The 20,471-nt window shown below is 60.6% G+C and overlaps 3 protein-coding genes and 1 non-coding gene across 8 annotated transcripts; 3 read left to right on the top strand and 1 right to left on the bottom strand.

Annotated features, from left to right (window-relative positions):
• Positions 1 to 593: 593 nt before the first annotated feature.
• Positions 594 to 675, bottom strand: TRNAS-GCU (transfer RNA serine (anticodon GCU)). The gene has a single exon. It is a non-coding gene; the product is annotated as a tRNA-Ser (tRNA).
• Positions 676 to 1,132: 457 nt separating this feature from the next.
• B4GAT1 (beta-1,4-glucuronyltransferase 1) lies at positions 1,133 to 3,453 on the top strand. The gene is made up of 2 exons (XM_046643959.1): positions 1,133 to 2,309; positions 2,558 to 3,453. Exons 1-2 carry the CDS (start codon positions 1,254 to 1,256, stop codon positions 2,747 to 2,749), a joined length of 1,248 nt encoding a protein of 415 aa, XP_046499915.1. The 5' UTR covers positions 1,133 to 1,253; the 3' UTR covers positions 2,750 to 3,453.
• A 266-nt stretch (positions 3,454 to 3,719) lies between these two features.
• On the top strand, positions 3,720 to 10,842 carry BRMS1 (BRMS1 transcriptional repressor and anoikis regulator). 3 transcript variants are annotated; one of them, XM_046644849.1, is made up of 12 exons: positions 3,720 to 3,854; positions 5,023 to 5,441; positions 5,859 to 6,034; positions 6,435 to 6,580; positions 6,652 to 6,742; positions 6,903 to 7,030; positions 7,206 to 7,285; positions 7,372 to 7,468; positions 8,055 to 8,147; positions 9,331 to 9,395; positions 9,888 to 9,927; positions 10,279 to 10,842. In XM_046644849.1, exons 4-12 carry the CDS (start codon positions 6,442 to 6,444, stop codon positions 10,284 to 10,286), a joined length of 741 nt encoding a protein of 246 aa, XP_046500805.1. In that variant the 5' UTR covers positions 3,720 to 3,854; positions 5,023 to 5,441; positions 5,859 to 6,034; positions 6,435 to 6,441; the 3' UTR covers positions 10,287 to 10,842. The 3 variants fall into 3 exon arrangements, with proteins under 3 accessions (XP_046500805.1, XP_046500807.1, XP_046500804.1); XM_046644851.1 differs by lacking the exon at positions 5,859 to 6,034; XM_046644848.1 differs by lacking the exons at positions 5,023 to 5,441; positions 5,859 to 6,034 and having other exon boundaries at positions 3,724 to 3,854.
• Positions 10,843 to 11,709: 867 nt separating this feature from the next.
• RIN1 (Ras and Rab interactor 1) lies at positions 11,710 to 18,303 on the top strand. Of its 3 annotated transcripts, XM_046645006.1 has the most exons (11): positions 11,765 to 11,939; positions 12,069 to 12,249; positions 12,349 to 12,463; positions 12,558 to 12,630; positions 12,776 to 12,867; positions 13,015 to 13,752; positions 14,050 to 14,355; positions 14,687 to 14,818; positions 14,962 to 15,113; positions 16,112 to 16,228; positions 17,337 to 17,467. In XM_046645006.1, the coding sequence occupies exons 1-11, from the start codon at positions 11,854 to 11,856 to the stop codon at positions 17,343 to 17,345; spliced, it is 2,001 nt and encodes a 666-aa protein (XP_046500962.1). In that variant the 5' UTR covers positions 11,765 to 11,853; the 3' UTR covers positions 17,346 to 17,467. The 3 variants fall into 3 exon arrangements, with proteins under 3 accessions (XP_046500960.1, XP_046500961.1, XP_046500962.1); XM_046645004.1 differs by having other exon boundaries at positions 11,710 to 11,939; positions 16,112 to 17,479; XM_046645005.1 differs by lacking the exon at positions 14,962 to 15,113 and having other exon boundaries at positions 11,762 to 11,939; positions 17,337 to 18,303.
• The last annotated feature ends 2,168 nt before the right edge of the window (positions 18,304 to 20,471 follow it).

Raw genomic sequence — 20,471 nt, forward strand, 5'->3', positions numbered from 1 at the left:
GCGGGCAAACCCCTTCTCCTGGCATCCGCGGCCCTCCTCCGTCTGTCCCAAAGCACCTTCCCAAGATTCACAGCGCTCCAGTAGTTATCACATATAGTATAAGTATGTGTGTGTGTCGGGGAGGGAGGTGTGTGGATACAAGGTCTCCGCCCTGGAAGAAGTGCTGGGGGGAGGGGAATCAGCGGGCTGAACAGAGTTATAATTTAAACCATCAAACGCCACCACCGCCGCCACCCCCAAGTTCTACCACTTCAGATAGGGAGGGCGGCACCTTTGGGGGCTTCACTAAATCCTGCAGTTAATATATTGGCCCCCAATTAGGCATTGGCCGGAATTCTGGTTCTGGTCTTCTAGGTGCCACCCAATCGTTGACCCTCTTCCTAGGGAGAAAGAAAAGCGCATCCCTGCACTCCGCCCAGGAGGTTCAGACACCTGGATCCCGAAGGGGCCAGCAACGTGCGGTGAACAAAGAGGAGAAAGAGCCCCAGGCTGGGACGAATTGCGTCCTATCCTCAGTGCCGTGCTCTTCAACCTGCAGCTCCGGAGAGGCGGCACGCGGAAAATTAAGACTGATCTCCCGCGTAAAACACGACCGACGAGGATGGGATTCGAACCCACGCGTGCAAAGCACAATGGATTAGCAGTCCATCGCCTTAACCACTCGGCCACCTCGTCCCATGTACAGCACCCCTTTCCATATTCCTTTATCTCTCATCTCCTCCGCACCTTCCCGGACTCTGATACCCACTCTTCAGAGCAGACCTCGTAGGACCTAGAGGAGGGGGAGACCACAGCAAGAAAGGGACTTTTGTGTTCCCTTCCGCCCGCCGCAGCCAGGAACCCGCGCCATCCTTCCCCAAGCCGCAGCCGAGGTCTGGCAAGGTTTCCCCTCCCTGAGCCGGGGGCGAGCTCGCCGGGGTTTCAGGACGCGCTTGGTCCAGGGGGTCGCGCATTGCCTGGGAGAGAGGGGGCTGCGTCCCTGGGAGCCCCGCAGGCGCGGCGGCGCGGCCGCGAGCAGTTTCAGAGTTTGCAAAGCGCGCGGCGCGGGCGGCGGGTGCAGTAGCTCCTCCTCGCGCGCAGGGGGCGCGCTGGCGCGCGGAGGCCTGCGCGGGCGGGCGGGGCTGCGCGCAGGGCTCGGCTCGGCTCGGCTCGCCTCGGCCGCGCTCGGCAGGCTGCGGTAAATCCGGGCTTGCGGCTGCTGTCGGAGCCTGCTGTCCGGTGGTCCCTGCTGCGCGCCTCGCGCCCCGAGAGCCATGCAGATGTCCTACGCCATCCGGTGCGCCTTCTACCAGCTGCTGCTGGCCGCGCTAATGCTGGTGGCGATGCTGCAGCTGCTCTACCTGTCGCTGCTATCCGGGCTACACGGGCAGGAGGAGCAGGACCAGTATTTCGAGTTCTTCCCCCCATCCCCGCGGTCCGTGGACCAGGTCAAGGCGCAGCTCCGCACCGCGCTGGCCTCCGGAGGCGTCCTCGACGCCAGCGGCGACTACCGCGTCTACAGGGGCCTACTGAAGACCACCATGGACCCCAACGATGTGATCCTGGCCACGCACGCCAGCGTGGACAACCTGCTGCACCTGTCCGGCCTATTGGAGCGCTGGGAGGGCCCGCTATCCGTGTCGGTGTTCGCGGCCACCAAGGAGGAGGCGCAGCTGGCCACGGTGCTGACCTACGCGCTGAGCAGCCACTGCCCCGATATGCGCGCCAGGGTTGCCATGCACCTCGTGTGCCCCTCGCGCTATGAGGCCGCCGTGCCCGACCCCAGGGAGCCGGGAGAGTTTGCCCTGTTGCGGTCCTGCCAGGAAGTCTTTGACAAGCTAGCCAGGGTGGCCCAGCCCGGGATCAATTACGCGTTGGGCACCAATGTCTCGTATCCCAATAACCTGCTGAGGAATCTGGCTCGTGAGGGGGCCAACTATGCCCTGGTTATCGATGTGGACATGGTGCCCAGCGAGGGGCTGTGGAGAGGCCTGCGGGAAATGCTGGATCAGAGCAAGCAGTGGGCGGGCACCGCGCTGGTGGTGCCTGCCTTCGAGATCCGCCGAGCCCGGCGCATGCCCACGGACAAGAATGAGCTGCTGCAGCTGTACCAGGTGGGCGAGGTGCGGCCCTTCTATTATGGGCTGTGCACGCCCTGCCAGGCGCCCACCAACTACTCCCGCTGGGTCAACCTGCCAGAAGAGACCTTGCTGAGGCCTGCCTACGTAGTCCCCTGGCAGGACCCCTGGGAGCCATTCTACGTGGCCGGAGGCAAGGTGCCCACGTTCGACGAGCGCTTTCGGCAGTACGGCTTCAATCGCATCAGCCAGGTGCTCGGAGGGAAAAGGACAGGGGAAATGGGGCAGGAGGGGTGGTGGTGGCATCGGGGAGCTATGAGCGGCCCTGAATGGAAAGGAGGCAATGAGGCAGGAGGGATCATAGTTCAGGAGGTGGTTGGATGGTGTGGAAGATCCCTGATGCCTCCAGAGGAGTGGGGATGCTGGCGTGCGGCTTTAGGGATGTTAGTCTCGGCCCAGGAATGTCAACAAACTCTGCTGACCTGTCTCTCCCCCTACAGGCCTGTGAGCTGCACGTGGCAGGATTTGATTTCGAGGTGCTGAACGAAGGTTTCCTGGTTCATAAGGGCTTCAAAGAAGCCTTGAAGTTCCATCCCCAAAAGGAAGCCGAAAATCAGCACAATAAGATCCTTTACCGCCAGTTCAAACAGGAGTTGAAGGCCAAGTACCCCGACTCCCCCCGTCACTGCTGAGCCCTTCTCTCCCCAAGTCTGAGAAGTCAGCTTCCTCCCTTCTCAGGCCACCCCGCAGGCCTGACAGGGGTAAGAACTGTCACTCCACTTTACAGCGGTAGCTGTGGTGTTGGAACACTGGACTTGAATGGACTTGAATATGGGGCGCTGGGATCAAGTCCTAGCTTTACCACTAACTAGCTGTGTGGCCTTGAGCAAATCCCGTTCCCTCTCTGAGCCTCAGTTACCCCGTCTGTAAAAAGGGAGGTGAGAATATCTACCTCACAGAACTGTTGGGAGGCTCAGATGAGATGCTATATGTGAAAACATTCTGTAAGCTTCGTACAAATGTGAAGTATTATTAATATTCTTACAGTATTATTATTGTTGTTATTATTGTTATTACAATATTATTAACAGTCTTGGGTGGGTGGGCAGTAGGAGAGCAAAAAGTATGAATGGGGCAGAGCTAGAAGTCTGAGTGCTTAACAAAATGGACTTTTTGGAAAGAAATCAGATGAAGGCATTGAATTTAGTTCTTAGCTTTTGGGCAGGAGCCTAAACTAGCTGGTCCTCCCAGGCTTCCGTCCCCTGGGGCTCTGGAAAAGGGAGGGGTCTGCAGGCTGTGTGTGTGTGATTGTCACAGATCTCTAACCCTCGAATAGGCTGGGCTGGGTTATTTGCCTGCCAATGACAATATATAAATAAATGAGTGTTCACACCTACAGCTGGCTCCATTACTCTCCTGGACCTGGAGGGTGGGGAGGTTCCAGGTTCTCTCCTTTCACGCCGCGGGGCAGGCGGCCGCGGACCAGGACCGCCGGCAACAAAGCGAGGAAACTACAAGGGCCTTTCCCGCCGGCTGAAGGCCTACGTGAATTTCGGCCGGTTGCTATGGAGACCGGCCCGCAGTATCCCAGCATGCCTCGCCCCCAGCTGTCCAATTATGAGCTCCCCCGACTGGCGCCTCCTGATGACGTATACGGAAGCGCGGGCAGGCCCCGCCCCCCGGAGAAGAGGGACCGGCGCAGCGCTTCCGGGAGCCCGGGGGCTGTGGCCAATACCGGTAGCCCGAGGGACCTCTCTGGGAGTCTCGGACGTGAAGCCGGAGGCCCCACTCTCCGCGGTGCGTAACGCCACCCCTGGCGCCTGGTTTGGCCTCTTCAGTCAGTCTGTCGGAGCCGGCCCGATCTTCAGGGCCGAAGGGGAGACTTAACCGGCAGGATGCGTGCGGGGCCGCGGGGCCGCAGCTGGCCGCGAAAAAGCCAGTGGCGGGAGGCTTCGGGCGCGCCGCGGAGGGGCTGTGTTGGCCTCTTCGAGGGTGGGGAAGAATCTGTCTTCTGTGGAGGCCTGCTCTTTCTGAAAAGATATATGTGCACGACGCCTTACAATTTACTTTTCCATCCCTTACCCTTTGCAATCTTTACAGCACTCAGAGTGGCAGTGATTGTCCTCTTTTTGCACCCTGGGTAAGGAGGGGGCGGGGTTGTGATTTAATTTAGCTTATTCAGCAGAATCCGCGACTGCTGGAGAGACCCCCCGCCTCCCCCCGCCGCCCTTTCTGGTCCCGAAAGGTAGGGCTTAAGTTGCGTCTTTCAAAGTAAATATACTTAACGGTGAAGAGGAATTGCAAAATTTGGGGACGGCAAGAACTGAGGCTTGAGAATGGGAAAGGTAAGGCTGGTTTGGAGAACCAGGGTTTTCAGGTCAGGTTCAAATCATTTGTGAAATCACTGAGGCATGTGACTAAGTTGTTCTCTAGGCCAGATATTTACACAATTCGAATGGTGTCAGGGAAAGTTAACAGAACACTTTGGGTTTGCTACCACTACAGGGGCCTGGGGTTACCAAGAAGTAAAAGCCAATCCCTGCACCACAAAAGTTTATTTTGTTTAATTTGTAAATCCTGCAGTCACCAAGGGAGTCAGTACTGTGTTAGGTGAATAAGGCGCATGCGCAGCCCTGCCCTGGGGAGGCTTAGAGAATAGTTGGGGCGACAGACATGCGAACAGACAAATAGGAGATGTAAGCAAATAAGGCTTCCTGGAGGGAGTGGTGTCTACACTGATCTGAAGGACGACAAAGGAGTGCCCAGAGAGGTTGGAAAAACATCACTGTGGAATAGAAGACCCCAGTAAGCAGAGAGATGATCTGTTAAGAGGACTGTTTCGTCTGCCTCTTCGGTGATCTCTTGGCAGCATTTGGCACTGTCACTGCTGCATCCTGAAATTCTCTCTCCCATGACTTTGGGTTTTTCCTTCTCCACCTCTTGCTAATTCCTTTCTTCTTTGCAGAGGTCTCATCATCTGTCCCTTTGGTGACCCTGGGAGTTCCATCTTGGACCTCTTCTCACTCCACACATTCTGCCTTGCTGGTTTCACCCTCTCTCGAGACCTGAAGAACTCGCTAGCGGCTGATGACCAGATTTCTGAGCCCGGATTTCTCTCTGAGGCTTAGATCCGTGTGGCCCCAACTCTGCCCCTTCTCTCATTTTGGGGTCTTTGTACCTGCTGCTTATTCTGCCTGGAATGTTCCTTCCCTCAACTAGTTCATTTGTCTGGCCCACCTTCCCCTGCAAGCCCTCTCTGCTGCGGCCGGCTCCGGGTTTCAGTTAGACGCCTCTCCCATCTGCCTCCAGTCTCAACTCTTCTCACACCACAGGAGTGCTCTGTTTCTTTGCCTCTCTCGCCCAGGAACTTGTAAACTCCCTGAGGTCAGAGACTGTGTCTGTCTGTCACAGTCGTGCCCTGTGGTAGTGTCTGATGGTACCTAGCATCTACTAGATTTTCAATAAATAGTAGATAAGAGAATAAAAGAAAGAATGTTTAGCAGTGTTCAGTGTTGCTGAGAAGTCAACTAAGATGAGCACTGAAAACGCATTAGGTACAAGGAGGTCATTGGTTGACTCTCCACCAGTAGTTTCAGCCGAGTGAGGATACAGACATGTACTGGAACAAGCCGGGGGGGGGGGGGGGGGGGGGGGGAGAAAGAGCAGCAAGTGTGCACAGGGCCTTGAAAGTGGGGCTGGGAGGTGGACAGCTGGGAGCCGTCCACTGGAATGGGGTGAGGTCTCATGTTTCTGCTTTTTCTGAGTGGTAGACGATACCTGAGCATGTCTACGGTGTCATAGGAAGGAGCCGGCAAGAGGGAGAGTTGAAGAGATGGAAGAGATGACATGAGATCCCCAGGAAGCTGAAGGAGATAGGATTTGACCCAGAGCCCAGGGAGAAGACAGGAGGATTGTACAGTGTTTTCAGGAAGGGAAGTGAAGGGTTGGAGCACGAGCAGGGGGAAGAAGTGCATAGGGTATGTGAGAATTGGCCGTGAGATGGTGGGGTGAAGGAACCGGACCACTAGCCCAAGTCCAGTCTGCAGGGCCTTGAAAGCCCCAGTCTGAAGTTTGGGCTCACTCCCATAGGCAGTGGCGAGCCTGTCCTTGACTTCCCGTATTATGTGTCATCACCTTGGCTAGTCTTCCCAAGTTTGGGACTACCAACAATGTCCAAGGGCCTGGGCATTTCTGTGGCTCCCAGACTTCTGGCAGTTGTGCAGACAGGGCTACTTGCACTGTCCCCACCCTGTGTGTGCTCAGGGTGTGGCGAGTCCAGTCACTTCCCCAGCTGTCCCCTCTGTGGTCAGGCTCAGTTTGACTTCGTGCGTGGCCACTTTCCCGCTCAGAGCCGTAGAGTTCCACTCCTTCTCCCAGAGCCCAGATGCCCGTCCAGCCTCCAAGCAAAGACACAGAAGAGATGGAAGCAGAGGGCGACTCAGCCGCCGAGATGAATGGGGAGGAGGAAGAGAGTGAGGAGGAACGGAGCGGCAGCCAGACCGAGTCAGAGGAGGAGAGCTCAGGTGAGCCCCACACGCACACCCGCGTGCCCGCTGCCCCTCCTCAGCCAGCCCTGACCGGCTTCTTGTCCCAGAGATGGACGACGAGGACTATGAGCGGCGCCGCAGCGAGTGCGTCAACGAGATGCTGGACTTAGAGAAGCAGTTCTCGGAGCTGAAGGAGAAGTGAGCATGGGACACCCAGGGCTGGGTCTTCAGGCACCCGGGTGAGGAGGCAGTGGGCCTGGTGCTGGGCAGGGGTGGCTGAGGCCCCGAGTGAGTGAGGGTGCTCAGCACATGTCTGATGGATGAGCACATGGCTGCGTGGCTGCCTTTTACCTCCTAGGTTGTTCAGAGAACGACTGAGTCAGCTGCGGCTGCGGCTGGAGGAAGTGGGGGCTGAGAGAGCGCCCGAGTACACAGAGCCTCTGGGGGGGCTGCAGCAGAGCCTCAAGATTCGCATTCAGGTGGCAGGTCTGTGGGCTGTCCCATGCCTTGGGGCAGTCCCCAGTCCCCCTCCTTGTTCCCTTACCAACACCCATGGCTCTGTCCCCTTCCTCTCTCTGCCTCTCCCGGCCTCACCCCTGCTCCCGGCCCCCCTTTTTTGGGCGCCTGGGTCCCTAGCCAAGCCCACTCCCTCCCTCTGCAGGGATCTACAAGGGCTTCTGTCTGGACGTGATCAGGAATAAGTACCAGTGTGAGCTGCAGGGAGCCAAGCAACACCTAGAGGTGGATGTGGCAGCGGGCGGAGGGTGTGGGGGGACTCCGAAGTGGCCGCTGTGTCCCGCCTGGCTGAACCGCCCCACCTCTTCCAGAGTGAGAAGCTCCTGCTGTATGACACCCTGCAGGGCGAGCTGCAGGAGCGGATCCAGAGGCTGGAGGAGGACCGCCAGAGCCTGGACATCAGCTCTGGTGAGGCGAGGGACAGCCCCAGGCACCCCGTGCTGGTCCCAGCTCTGTCACTGCCCACCCCTGTGTAGACCTCAGCTTCCCCTGCCTGCACAAGGGGATAGAAAAGGAGCTGCTTCGGGGGGGTCACTGTGGGGACTGAATGAAACCAGTCATGGAAAGGCCTAACCCAGTGCCTGGCACACGGTGGGGGCTCAGGAAGAGCGGGTCCCCCACCCTCCTCTGGCCTGCTCTCTTCCAGAACAGGAGGTGTCGTTCTGACACGCCCACACGTACAGTAGCCACAGGCCCCTCCGTGTCCCCAGTGTCTACATTCATACAGGGCCCTGGGGAAGCAGAAATTGTCCTCCTCCCACTGAACAGCTGAAGAAACCGAGGCTTGCAAAGGCCCACTGCCCTCCTTCCCAGGGTCACACGGCTGTGCAGTCGGGACCTGAGCTCAGCTGCCAGCCCCCAAACCCAGCATTCTCCCACAGCCCTGGGAGGTGGTTGATGGGGAGGGCTGGCCTGTGTGAGGGACACAGGCTGCAGGGTTGGGGCGGCCTGGGGGGACCAGCATCCTGATCCTGACTCTGGGTCTGGGGGCCAGAGTGGTGGGATGACAAGCTGCACGCCAGAGGCAGCTCGAAGACGTGGGACTCTCTGCCACCCAGCAAGAGGAAGAAGGCTCCCCTCGTTTCTGGTATCCTTCCACCCACGGTGGCCTGAGCCAGGCAGGATGTCAGCGTCTGCTCCAGCCCCGGGGGAGGGGGTGGAGGGACATGGAGGGCAGGGTCTGATTGGACACATGTCTGGTCATTTGGCATCCTGTGGCTGTGTGCTGGCAAATCCAGCTGTCAGGAATTTTGGGTGGGGTCCTGGGTCTCTCGTGGGCTGTATGGACCACAGAAAAATAGAAACATCCGTTCAGTGACTCCCCTTAACTTCCTGAGTGAGGTCTCCTTTGAGGCCCTTCTGGCTTTCCCACGATGTCCCTGGGCACGTCCCAGGCCTTCCATCCCCATGCCTTTGCTCACTTTCTACCCTCCTCTTAGAATGCCTTTCTGCCAGTCTCTGCCTGCTCAGTGCTTGTCTCAGCTGTTACCTCCTCCAGGAAGCCTCTCCTGGCCTTCCCCCAATGGCTATGGCTTCTCTCTTCTCTGCACCCCTGTGCCCTCAACTGGGTCACCTGCATCCCATATGGGAGCAGTTGTGTCTGCCCCACCTCAGGCATGAGCCCCCTCAGTCCAGGGCCTGCCATGCCTTCATCCCTCGTGGCATAGCCCAGCGCAGAGTTGAGTTGAATTCTCATGCCCCCCACCCCCACCCTGCCCCGCCCCCATATCCCTGCAGCAACCGGCTGCTCAGGGCATTGACTGCCTGGTGGTGGGAGTCAGGTTCAGGCAGGGAGGGAGGAATCCGCACTGCAGGGCTTGAGGGGAATGGGAGGTGAGGGCGTGGAGGCATGAGGTACAGAGCACAGAGGGCAGAGTGGATGGTCCCCAGAGGATGGAGGGTTGTTTTCAAAATAGAAGAGAGCAGAGTCTGCAGATGGGGAAAGGGGCCCGATGAAGGGACATTTAAGGGCACGGGAATAGAAGGAGCAGGTCCCTGAGCTGGTGGGATGGACCGCGGCCTACTGACCTTGAGACTGGAGAGAGGAGGTGAGAGGGGGCCCAGGGAAGGTAAAGCTGGGGCCCGCTGACCCCACGGGTTCCCCCTCTCCTTGAGAACGGGGGGCCCAGAAGTAGGAGGTGGAGCCTGAGTTCGCACCCAGGCCCTCAGCCCCACCCCACCATCCACCAGCTCCCGAGGGTTAGAGCTCCCGGGCCAAGGCCCGTCCCCTGTCCCCTCCACGGCCTCCTGCTTCCTTGACCCCGTCACAGGCCCTTACATCGTGTACATGCTGCAGGAGATCGACATCCTGGAGGACTGGACGGCTATCAAAAAGGTGGGTCCAGTGCTGCCGCTTCTCCTGCCCCGTCTCCAGGTAGGGGCTGCCAGCGCAGGTCCCTGCTGCAGACCCCAGCCTTGGTCTCTGCAGGCCGTCCCCGCGTGGGCTGTCTGAGGGCCTGGGGAGCTCTGTGCTCGGCCCTCAGCACCCCTGCCCTCAGCCCGGGTTCCCTGGCATTGCTCTGGGCTCACAAGACCCCTTTGCCTGAGGCCACCCTGGAGGAGGGAACTTCTAATCTGTGTCAGCCCCCTCCTTGTTCCAGGGCAGGTTTGCATGGGGTGGGAGAAAGGGAAGGAGGGAAAGCAGCTGGGCTGGCCAGGCCTCTGACAGGAGACCTCATCAGAGCTTTGCCTACAAGGGGTCTATGCTCCCCACCCCTCTCGGTGCAGCACTGACCCAGCAGCCCCCAACCCCAGAGAGGCTGATGGGGGGAGGGGACTTGCCAACTGAAGACAGGCTTTCAGGGGGGTTTTCTTCTCACCCACCCAGGCTAGGGCAGCTGTGTCCCCTCAGAAGAGAAAATCAGATGGTAAGCACCACAGGGGTTGTTCCACCTCCCACTGTCCCCGCACCCAGCCCAGCCTCCTGGAAGGGAGCCCCGAGAGGGGCAGAGGCTAGAGAGATCTGTGGCTTGCGAGAGGACGGTCGGGGGTTGAGGGCATCGTGGGGGTGGGGAAGCTCCCGGTTGATGGGGCCAGGATTGGTCAGGGAGGGCTGGTGGGCTCACGGAGGAGGGTGTGGAGCTGCCCTGTGCCCTCCCAGCCTCGACTGCCCTGAGCCAGACCGAGGCCACTCTTCTCAGTCCCCCATATGAAGTGACTGCCTCCCTCTTGGACCAGCATCTCACCTGCAGTGATTTCCCCGTCCCCTGTACCCCCAGGACCATGACTCTGCTGTTCACAGCCGAGGGGCCCCTCGGAGCAGCTGGCACCAAACCCAGGATTTGCATTTTCCTGCTGCCGCAACACAGACTGACAGGCCCCTAGGGGTCTGCCCCGCCGGCTCTCCAGCACTGCTGCTGGGCCCTCCCATCCAGCCACCACTGGTCTGGACTCCTCCTCTGCCCCTCCTCGGGGGCCTGTACAGCTGTGGCCTGGACCTGCCCTCGCCAGGCAAGACTGTCTCCTCCATCCCCAGCGAGCCCACCACCTCCCCCCCACCACGAAGGCCAGCCTCCTCGGTGCCCTCCCTGACAGAGAAGACGTCCCTCATCTTAAGCCAAAGCAATGTCCTTCTTGCTGACCTTGGACCCGGCCCCCTAGTCACTGAGCCAGTGAGCAGGGCCCTGCTTCGTGGGAACTCGGTCCTGGAAATTATATTTTGGGGGCCTGTCTGTCCTGGCTGTTGCTGGAGGTGAGAAGGCAGGCTCCCCAGGTCTTCTCGAGGCAGTTCTTGGTGTCTTCCTCCCGGATTTCGGGGACTGGAATTAAAACCTTTCCTGAGACTCTGGCGTGACCCGCATGTGTCTGATTTACCTTGCAAGGGAATCGGCTCCTGTGGAGAGTTCCTGAGACAGCAGTCTCTTTGGGGGTCCCTGGTGCCTCCTCTCACTACCCAGCAGGAGCCTATCCACTCTGACTTGGGGTACAGGCTGGGGAAGGGGGAGCTCCTCCCCGCAGAGGTGGGGGGCTGGGCCCTGGACTACCCAGTGCTGGTGAGCAAAGTCTGAAGCACCATGTGGCAGAGAGAACACGTGGCCTTGGGTGGGGAAGGGGGCTGGGTGCTCGGTGCTTGGAGACTGGGTCATGTCTGCACCTGCCCCAGTCGCTTGGCAGATTGGCAAGGCAGGCTGGCAGGGCCTGTGTGCGTGGGAGGCAGCTGGCAGCAGCGCCATGTGCTGACGACCTCCCAGCCAGACTCCCCCCTGTTTAGCGCTGAGTGTTAGAACCACCCCCAGAACCTCACTTAAGCAAAGGGGTTAGTTTCCATGGAGACACGGCATCCTTTCTCCATGGCAACCTGAAATCCCAAAACCCAAGGTAGGCTCAGGAATGAGTCATCTGTGGCCAATAGGGGGCGCTTTCCCACACGGCTGACCCTAAGGCCTGGACAGATGAGCAACTGACACAGACTTAAAGGTGCCCCAGGGGCGAGGCTTGGGCCTCTGGGGACTGAGACAGGCCCTGCTTAACCCCTTCCTGCCCACCCCTGTGGTTCAGGGAAGCTGACAGGGCTGCAGGAAGCACTGAGTGGAGGCGGCAGCCCACAGCTGGGGCCCTCGGAGTGGCGCTTGCATAGAAGGGATCCCTGCCCCCCGAGGCGGGGCCCAGAAAAGAGAGGCAACGGGCGCTGCCCAAGCTGAGTGGACACACAAGAGTTAACTGGCGGGGTGTGACAGGGCGATCCGCCCTCAGGAAGTGTTACTCACCACCGGGAATGTGAATGCTCTCGCCTTGGGGGCTGGATTCTCTTCCTGAGTCCCTGGAGAAACCAGAAACCGAAGGAGCTCCCAGCCATGGAAACCCCTGGGGAGCCAGGAGCAGGCCCTTTCGGAGCCCCCAGCCTGACCAGCTTTGCACCTGGACACCTGGAGAGTGAAAAGTTAGTGAAGTTGGAAGGGTGGCTGGTGGGGCAGGGAGGGGTGGCAGCGCAGGGTCCGTCCTGGGGGCAAAGGAGGGGGAAAGGGTCCCAGCTCCTAGCCTCCTCCTCAGGTCTGGTGCCTGCCTCCAGGCCAGCCCAGGACCCGCTGTATGATGTGCCTGATGCCGGCGGGGGTCAGGCAGGTGGGCCCCAGCGACCCGGGCGCACCGTGAGCCTGCGGGAGCGCCTGCTGCTCACGCGGCCCGTGTGGCTGCAGCTGCGCGCCAACGCCGCGGCTGCCCTGCACGCACTGAGGACCGAGCCCCCGGGGGTGAGTTGTGCCCCCTCCTTCCAGGGACTGGCCAGCCGAGGATGGGAGGGAGAGGGGCTGGACACGAGGTCTGAGTCTCCGAACCCTGTCCACCCGCAGACGTTCCTGGTACGGAAATCCAACACTCGCCAGTGCCAAGTCCTGTGTGTGCGGCTGCCTGAGGCCAGCGGCCCCTCCTTCGTCTCCAGCCACTACATCCAGGAGAGCCCTGGGGGTGAGAGGAACTGGCCTGGCGGGAAGGGGCTGGAAACAGTTAGGGTGGGTCCAGGGGGGTTCCCCAGAGGACACCTTCACTTCCCATCTCTCAGGCGTCTCCTTGGAGAGCTCAGAGCTCGTGTTCCGGGACCTGGTCCAGCTCATCTGTGCCTACTGCCACGCACGGTGAGCCTGGCCACAGGGCACCTGGTGTCTATGGGGCCCTGCTCCCCTGGGACACCTTGTCCTCCCCGCCCCCACAGGCCCTCTCAGCCCCCGCAGCCCCAAACATGCCTCACTCCTGATTTTCTGCTCCCCTTTCTGGCCTCAGGGACATCCTTCTCCTCCCGCTCCAGCTCCCCAGAGCCATCCGCCTGGCAGCCACGCACAAGGAACTGGAAGCCATCTCCCATCTGGGCATTGGTAAGGGGTCCCCTGCTACCCACTGCACAGATGGGCAAGCTGAGGCCAAGGGGGAAAGGGAAGGCATGCAGGCGCACACCCTGAAGCTTGTGCCTCTCCCTTGGTTGGACACCCTCCCTGAGGCCCCAGGTGGTTTCTCTTCCCTAGAGTTCTGGAGCTCCTCCCTCAACACCAAGGCTCAGCCGGGCCCATCTGACGGCCCGCTGCTGCCCAGGCTGAAGTCTCGGTCCCCGCAAGAGCTGGACCAGGGCACTGGAGCCGCCCTCTGCTTCTTCAACCCACTGTTCCCAGGGGACCTGGGTCCCACCAAGCGGGAGAAATTCAAGACGAGTTTCAAAGTGCGAGTGTCCACAGAGACCTCCAGCCCCCTGTCTCCACCTGCTGTGCCACCTCCTCCAGTCCCTGTGCTGCCACGGGCAGCCCCCAACCAGACAGAAAGGTTGCCCCCTCGCCAGCTGCTGCGGAGGGAGAGCTCAGTGGGGTACCGTGTGCCAGGGGGTGCCGGCCCCAGCCTCCCGCCCCTGCCCTCCCTCCAGGAGGTGGACTGCTGCTCCCCCAGCAGCTCAGAGGAGGAGGGGGCACCTGGGTCCCAGGGAAGCCCAGTGACCTCCCCCCGCCTAGGCCGCCGGCCGCCCCTGCTTCGGTCCATGAGCGCTGCCTTCTGCTCCCTGCTGGCACCCGAGCGGCAGGTGGGCCGCGCGGCCTCGGCACTGATGCATGACCGCCACACAGCTGTGGGCCAGCTGGTGCAGGATCTGCTGACCCAGGTGCGGGCCAGCCCTGAGCCCCGGGAGCTGCAGGGCATCCGGGAGGCGCTGAGCCGGGCCCGGGCCATGCTGAGCGCGGAGCTGGGCCCTGAGAAGCTGCTGCCGCCTGAGAGACTGGGTGAGACTCCAGCCCCGGCTTTTGCCTGTTCAGCCTCATCTCTCCGTGATTCCAGCTCATCCCCTTTCCGCTCCCTCCTCCTCTCCACAGTGCCAGCCTGCCTTTCTAGTCTGTTCTGCTGCTTTAAGAACCCACCTCATCTTATCTCCGTTCAAGTGAATTCCATCCCCCACCTCCCCCCCTCCTGTCTCACCAAGACTCCTCATCCTTCTCCCTCCCCGACTGTGCCCCTTCTGCCTGGGACTCTGCCCCCCACGCCTGCCATGGTTCCCCTGACCCTGGACTGCCTCTCCACAGAATGCGTCCTGGAGAAGTCGCTGCATCGCTCTGTGCTCAAGCCTCTCCGGCCCATCCTGGCAGCCCGTCTGCGGCGCCGGCTTTCTGCCAATGGCTCCCTGGGCCGCCTGGCTGAAGGCCTTCGCTTGGCCCGGGCCCAGGGCCCCAGAGCCTTCGGGTCCCACTTGAGCCTGCCCTCCCCAGTAGAGATGGAGCAGGTGCGCCAGAAGCTACTGCAGCTGCTCCGGGCCTACTCACCCAGCGCCCAGGTCAAGTGGCTCCTGCAGGCCTGCAAGCTGCTGTACACAGCACTGAGGACCCATGCGGGTATGCCTCCTCCCACCTCCTCCTACTGACCCCCTGCTGAGTCAGAGGCAACCCCCCCCCCCCATGGGGCGGGGGCCCCCCGAATGGGAACGGGGGGGGGGGGGGGGGGGGGGGGGGCGGGAAATGAGTCCAACTCTCCCATCTCACAGATGGTGAAACTGAGGCCCAGCAAGTACAGCATCCTCTCCCTAGCCCCTGCTCATGGTTGTCATAGATACCACATTGCCCAAGGCCTGGCAGGTGGAGGGGAGGGTCCCTATCTAAGACGAGGAGTGGCCTCTGACCCGGGGGCCCCAGAGGAGCCTGAAGCTTCCTCCTCCACCCCCCACAGGAGAGGGCGCCGGGGCCGATGAGTTCCTCCCGCTGCTGAGCATTGTCCTGGCCCAGTGCAACCTTCCTGAGCTGCTGCTGGAGGCTGAGTACATGTCTGAGCTGCTGGAGCCTGCCCTGCTCACTGGAGAGGGTGAGGGACCGCCCACACACACGCCACATCAGGGTGGGGCTGGGGTGCCTTAGCCGCTGTGTGGCCCTGAGTAAGCAGGGGAGGAGAGAAGGAGCAGGTCACCCACCCCTAGCCTGAGCTGCATTCTTCCCCTTGTGTCCCAGGCGGCTACTACTTGACCACCCTCTCGGCCAGCCTGGCCCTGCTGAGCAGCCTGGGCCAGGCCCACACCCTCCCCCTGAGCCCCTCCCAGGAGCTGCAGCGCTCCCTCAGCCTCTGGGAGCAGCGCCGGCTGCCCGCCAGCCACAGCTTCCAGGTAACAGGGCCTCCACGCCATCTGCCCCAAACTTTCCAGCGTTGGAGGGCTCCGGCATCCTCCTGTGCAGCCCCCTCTTTTCCCAGTGGGGCCTGGCAGGGGAAGGGCCAGTCCTGCATCACCCCCAATAGAAACAGCGCCCCACGCAGAACACGCGTCAGACCCAGGCTCTCTAGAGACAGTCCCCTCTCTGTGCCAGAGTGCTGCTAAGTGCTGTGGGTACTCAGCCCGGCATCTTCACAGAAACTCTGAAGTAAGGCCATTGCTGTCCCCATTGTACAGATGAGGAAACTGAGACACAATGGTAGAGGGAAAGGGACACAGAGGGCAGCTCAAGCTCCAGTTCCTGGCTTCCAGCCCCCAGCTGGGGCTCTGCCCTCCCCTGGACTCAGGCTTCCAGCCCACACTCCCCTCACCCTCCCTTCTGGACTCAGGCCTGGTGCCCGCAGAGCCAGATGCCATCTGGCCATTCACTGTCCTCTCTATCCAGTGAGGGATCCTTCCTAGCCTTGGTTAAGAGTTCAGACTTGGTAGCCAGATCCTGGGTTGAAATCCTGGCTCTGCTACTTTCTGGTTGTGGGAATTTGGGAGAGTTATGTAACCTCTTTGTGCCTCAGTTTTCTCATCTATAAAATGGGGTCATAGTACCTGCGTCCTGGGGTGGATGTGAGGATTCAATGAATTAATGCAGGACAAGCCCTTGGGGCACAGGGCACACTCTGTCCGAGTCAGATGGTTGGGCTGTAGGGCCAGGGGGCCAGCCTTCCAGCCTGCAGCTGGGGCCCACTGGCCCAAGCTCATCTCTCCCTTCCTCAGAAGCCCCCTCGGGGCTCACCTCGTCCAAAAAGCTTTTGCCACTTGGTTGTTCCACCTCTGGATTTACCACTCCTCCCCACCCCCACCCCGCCCCTGCAGAGACCATGCTGGGGCCTCAGCTTGGCAGCCACATAGAGACCAGGCAGGGCTGAGTTCTCGTTTTGGCTTCTCCTCCTGTACAGCACCTCCTCCGAGTAGCCTATCAGGACCCCAGCAGCGGCTGCACCTCCAAGACCCTGGCCGTGCCCCCAGGGGCCTCGATTGCCACCCTGAACCAGCTCTGTGCTACCAAGTTCCGAGTGAGCCAGCCTGACGCTTTCGGCCTCTTCCTGTACAAGGAGCAGGGCTACCGCCGCCTGCCCCCCGGAGCCCTGGCCCATGGGCTCCCCACAACCGGCTACCTCGTCTACCGCCGGGCGGAGCGGCCTGAGACCCCGGGGCCCTCCCCTGGGGCTGCAGCAGGGGAGGGCAATGGGGAGCCAGAGGCAGGGAGCAAGGAGGAGAAGAAAGGGGGCCCAGGAGACGGGGACACTGAGGTCAAAGCCAGTGCCAGGGACAGCAGGGGAGAGTCTGAGAGAACTGCCCAGGGAGCTGAGGGGGGCGAGGGCCAAGCCAGGGGGGGCTCTGCTCAGCCAGGGGGGCCAGAGGCCAAGGGAAGCCAGGCAGCAGAGGAGTAGCAGGGAGAGGCCAGAAGGGTCATCTGGGGCAGAAAACTCTGAGCCTGCTGGGAAGGCCTTTTGGAGGAGTCGTCAGCCCCACCAGCCAAGGCCGCAGCCCCCTTAGCCTTCCCCACCTCAGGCCACTCCTGTGTCTGCCACCACCTCTGTGTGCCATTTATCCCTATGATCACACCTGCTGGAGGAATGCCTGACTGGCCATGTCTGGGCCATTAGAGTAAAGTTGAGGCGGTTTGGGGGACGCCAGATCAAGGCCCCAAGCCCCTTTGCCGCACATCCTTTCCCCCCGCTGGAGGCCAACCAGCCTGCAGTGGTGAGCGTGCCCATCAGGGGACAAACCACCAGGTGCCCAACAGCTGGCAGTGGGGGGGGGGGGCACACAGCGTGGGCAGGGCAGGACTGCTACCAAGCAGCCCCTGCAGGGGGGCCTTCAAGGCCCTGAGAGGCTCCACCCACGCCTGGTGTCAGGAAGATGCAGGGAGGCAGCAAGGGCTCCGGCCCAGTCCTGCCCCGACCGCCTGGAGAACAGCTAGCGCCTCCAAACCTCAGCATTCTCACGTGTCAAGTGGAGTGGCTATTGCTGCCCGGCCTTCTCCCGGAAGTCTTCCAGGGGTCAAAATGGATGGTTTTGCTGCCAAGCAGAGCTCAGACTAGGAGAAAGCGGAGGGAAGGAGGCAGGATGTTAGCAGCCCCCACCCCACCGCTCCAAGGATTTGATCTCTTCTCTCAGGAAGGATGATGTTCTCCAGTGAGCCCAGGGGAGATCCTGGACATCAGGCCTGGCCGAGGGAGCACCGAGTTCCAGTCTTTCCCAAGGTGGGAAGTCCTCCCAGGCCCTCTGGCGTCCCAGGGGAATTGGACAGGGGAGACAGGCTTCTGAACTGGAGCGGGGGCTTAGAAACCGCTTTCTCTGCTCCTAACTCTTTGGGACCTCACAAGAGCTTGACAGGGGCAGGGCATGGCTTATTGCCCACTGAGGTTCAGGAAAGTGACTCCTAAGATATCACACAACAGGCCATCAGGGGTTCCCCCACCCAAACCAGGGTGTCAGTTTCCAACTAGGACCTCTATTCTAAGCCACCAGTAAATTAACCTCAAGGCCCAGGAGGCCCAGAGCAGGCAGCAAATCTGAGGAAAGAAAATGCCAGCAATGACCACAAGGGGGTGCATGCAGCCCAGGAAGCGGCTGAGTGGGTGACCCCAGGGGCGGGGGTGGCTCCAGAGCTGCAGCAGCAGTTGGCTGCCGGCTTTGCCAGGCAACCTGGGGACAGTGCAGGGGCCAAGGCTGCAGCCTTCAGCTCCCTTAGAATCAGGGGTCACTCCCTGGGAAGTAACTGTCCCCTGGTGGAAGGAGGAACCCAGCCCGTCTCTGAGGTGCTCCCTCAAGCGCTGAGCACAAAGGGACATCAGCCCATGTGTCAGACACATGACAACTGGAAGGGAGAAATCCTGGACGTCAGGACTTCAGACAATCCAGATACAGCCCACATGCCTGGCTCCCAAATTTCTCACTGGGTCGCCGGCAGCTCTTCCCTCCCCTCTTCCAACACCGCCCCCGCCCCACCCCTGGCCCCCCGAAGCGTCTCGCTGGTCGAGTCCCCCCGTCATTCTTTTGTATGTCCTCTCTCCCCACCCCATGCCCCCCAGTGCCTCGCACAGTGCTGGGCACTCCGTAGGCGCTCAATAAATGCTGTCAACTGCTTGGAGTTCGATACCTAAGAGTGAAGGGCAGTGAGGTGGGAAGCTGGGAGGTTAGGGGAGGGCTGGGTTCTGGGAACCAAACTCAGGAAGCCTCAAGTTCAGTCCCAGAGGAAGGACCTGGAGTGGTTTCGAGGGTGTTCGGAGAATCCCAGGGCCGGATGTGGAGCAGGTCTCCCGGCACTAGGACAAGCCAGGGCTTCCGGGCCCCTGCCTTAAAGACCTCAGCAGACCCCTCCCAGCCCCTTGCCGTGCTCAGTCCTAACTCATCGGGGCCCTGCCAGGCCCTGCCTGCAGCCTGAGCCTTTGGGTTTATCTTCTCAGGAGACTGATTGGTCAGGGGTCCAGACCGGGTAAATCAGCATGACCAAGGGTCATGCTAAGGGCACTGGGGCTCCCAGCAGGGCAGGCAATGATAGGCTGGTCTAAGACTGCTCTCATTATCCCCATTTGACAGATGAGGAAACTGAGGCTTGCTCAGAGAAAGTGGCTTGTTACAGGGCAAAGGGCTTGGACACCAGGTACTGTGGAGCTTCGGATCCTGCAGTCATCCAAAACAGGACACATTTACTCGTCCCCTCAGGAGTAATCTATTGGGTTCATAGGGACCAAGCACCCACAGCCCTAGCCAGAGGGAAACAGGTGTGATCTGGGCAGTGACAGCCTATTGTGCCTGGGTTCTGTACTGCCTCCCCACCCCTCCCTCCCACCTTTGGCCTTCTGGAAAGGGAAGTCGAGGCTCTGAGAGGTGATGCTGGGCAGGGCTGGAACCCTGACGCTTGGATGTCTTGAGGAGCGGCCAAGTCATTTCCTCACTCGTAAATGTTGCGCTTACCTCTGGAATCACCGTCGTTCTGTGTGTGAGTTTGTTTATTGTCTGTCTTCCCCTCTAGAGGGCCAGAGCCAAGTCAGCCTTGCTCCCGCGGCAAATCTCGGGGGCCTAGAACAATGCCTGGCCGGAATTGACACTTAGTAAATATACGCGGAAGGATCCATGCCGAATGACTCGGCTTAAACAGTCGCTCCGAGCTCCCGGGGTGCGAGTGGCGCATTCTCCATCGCTGCCACCAGGGGGCGAGTGTGCCCGTTCCCAGTCGCTTACTACGTCCCCTTTTGGCCTGAGACCACCCAGGGACCCAGGGCACTCTGAGGACCCGCACCAGCCTGGTGCCAGGAGGGAAGCAGGCCCGCAGTGGGGCCCTGGGACCTTCCTGCGAACAGGGATCCTGTGAATGGAGATTGGGAAGGTGGGTGAGGGAGGCGCCACCTCCCCCCAGGGCCAGGGCCTGTGGGGTAGCCTGAGAGGGGACCCTGTGTGTGTGTGTGTGTGTGTGTGGTGGGGGGAGGCAGCCGCTGAGACCCACAACCACACCCTGACTCACCTTCAACATACAGCATTTAACACCCTGCCATGACATTGTGACCCATGTTCACACCCACAGTTTAACACAGAAAGACATCCTGACTCATATTTGCACACAGTGTATGACACCCGGCCTGCGGTGGTCATGTATGGTACATCTGGACACCCCCAGTCTTAGCTGGAACACCCAGGGTGTTAGGAACACCCTGACACTGTTAGCCATTCACGCCCTGCGGGATGGGACAATGACACCCCTGAGCCCCGCCTTCGAGCCACACCCTGACGCACACATCCGTAGATCTACAGACTCAGAAATATTCCCTCAACACCCTCCCTCTCGGGCTTAGAACATGACTCCCTGACACACACACATGGGGACAGGCTGACACAGAGACATGGTGACCTGCTACACAGGGACTCCGCGACACACTTACACCAACCCATGTAGGACTGCCACTGACACACCCAAGTCCCCCACTCAGGGCACATGCTTCCTCCTCACTCTGCACGGGCATAGCAAGTGTACACACACACACACAAACACACACACACAACACAAAGACGCACACATACCTTTTTACACTTTAGATCATGCAGAGAGGCCCAAGCCCTCTGACTAACCTCACTCCCAGCCCTGGCCTGTCTCTGCCACCACTCAGCCACCACCCCCGTGGTGGACCCTGGTGGGGGCTATGAGTTGCTGAGAAGACCCCCATAGGGGGTGTGGCGACCCCACTGGCCAGGCAGGAGGCCGAGGCCGGCAGCACTGGGCGGGGAGGCCTGAGCTCATCAGATTCCAGCCTG

The sequence above is a fragment of the Equus quagga genome, chromosome 17, assembly GCF_021613505.1.
Source record: "Equus quagga isolate Etosha38 chromosome 17, UCLA_HA_Equagga_1.0, whole genome shotgun sequence".
Lineage (NCBI taxonomy): Eukaryota > Metazoa > Chordata > Mammalia > Perissodactyla > Equidae > Equus > Equus quagga.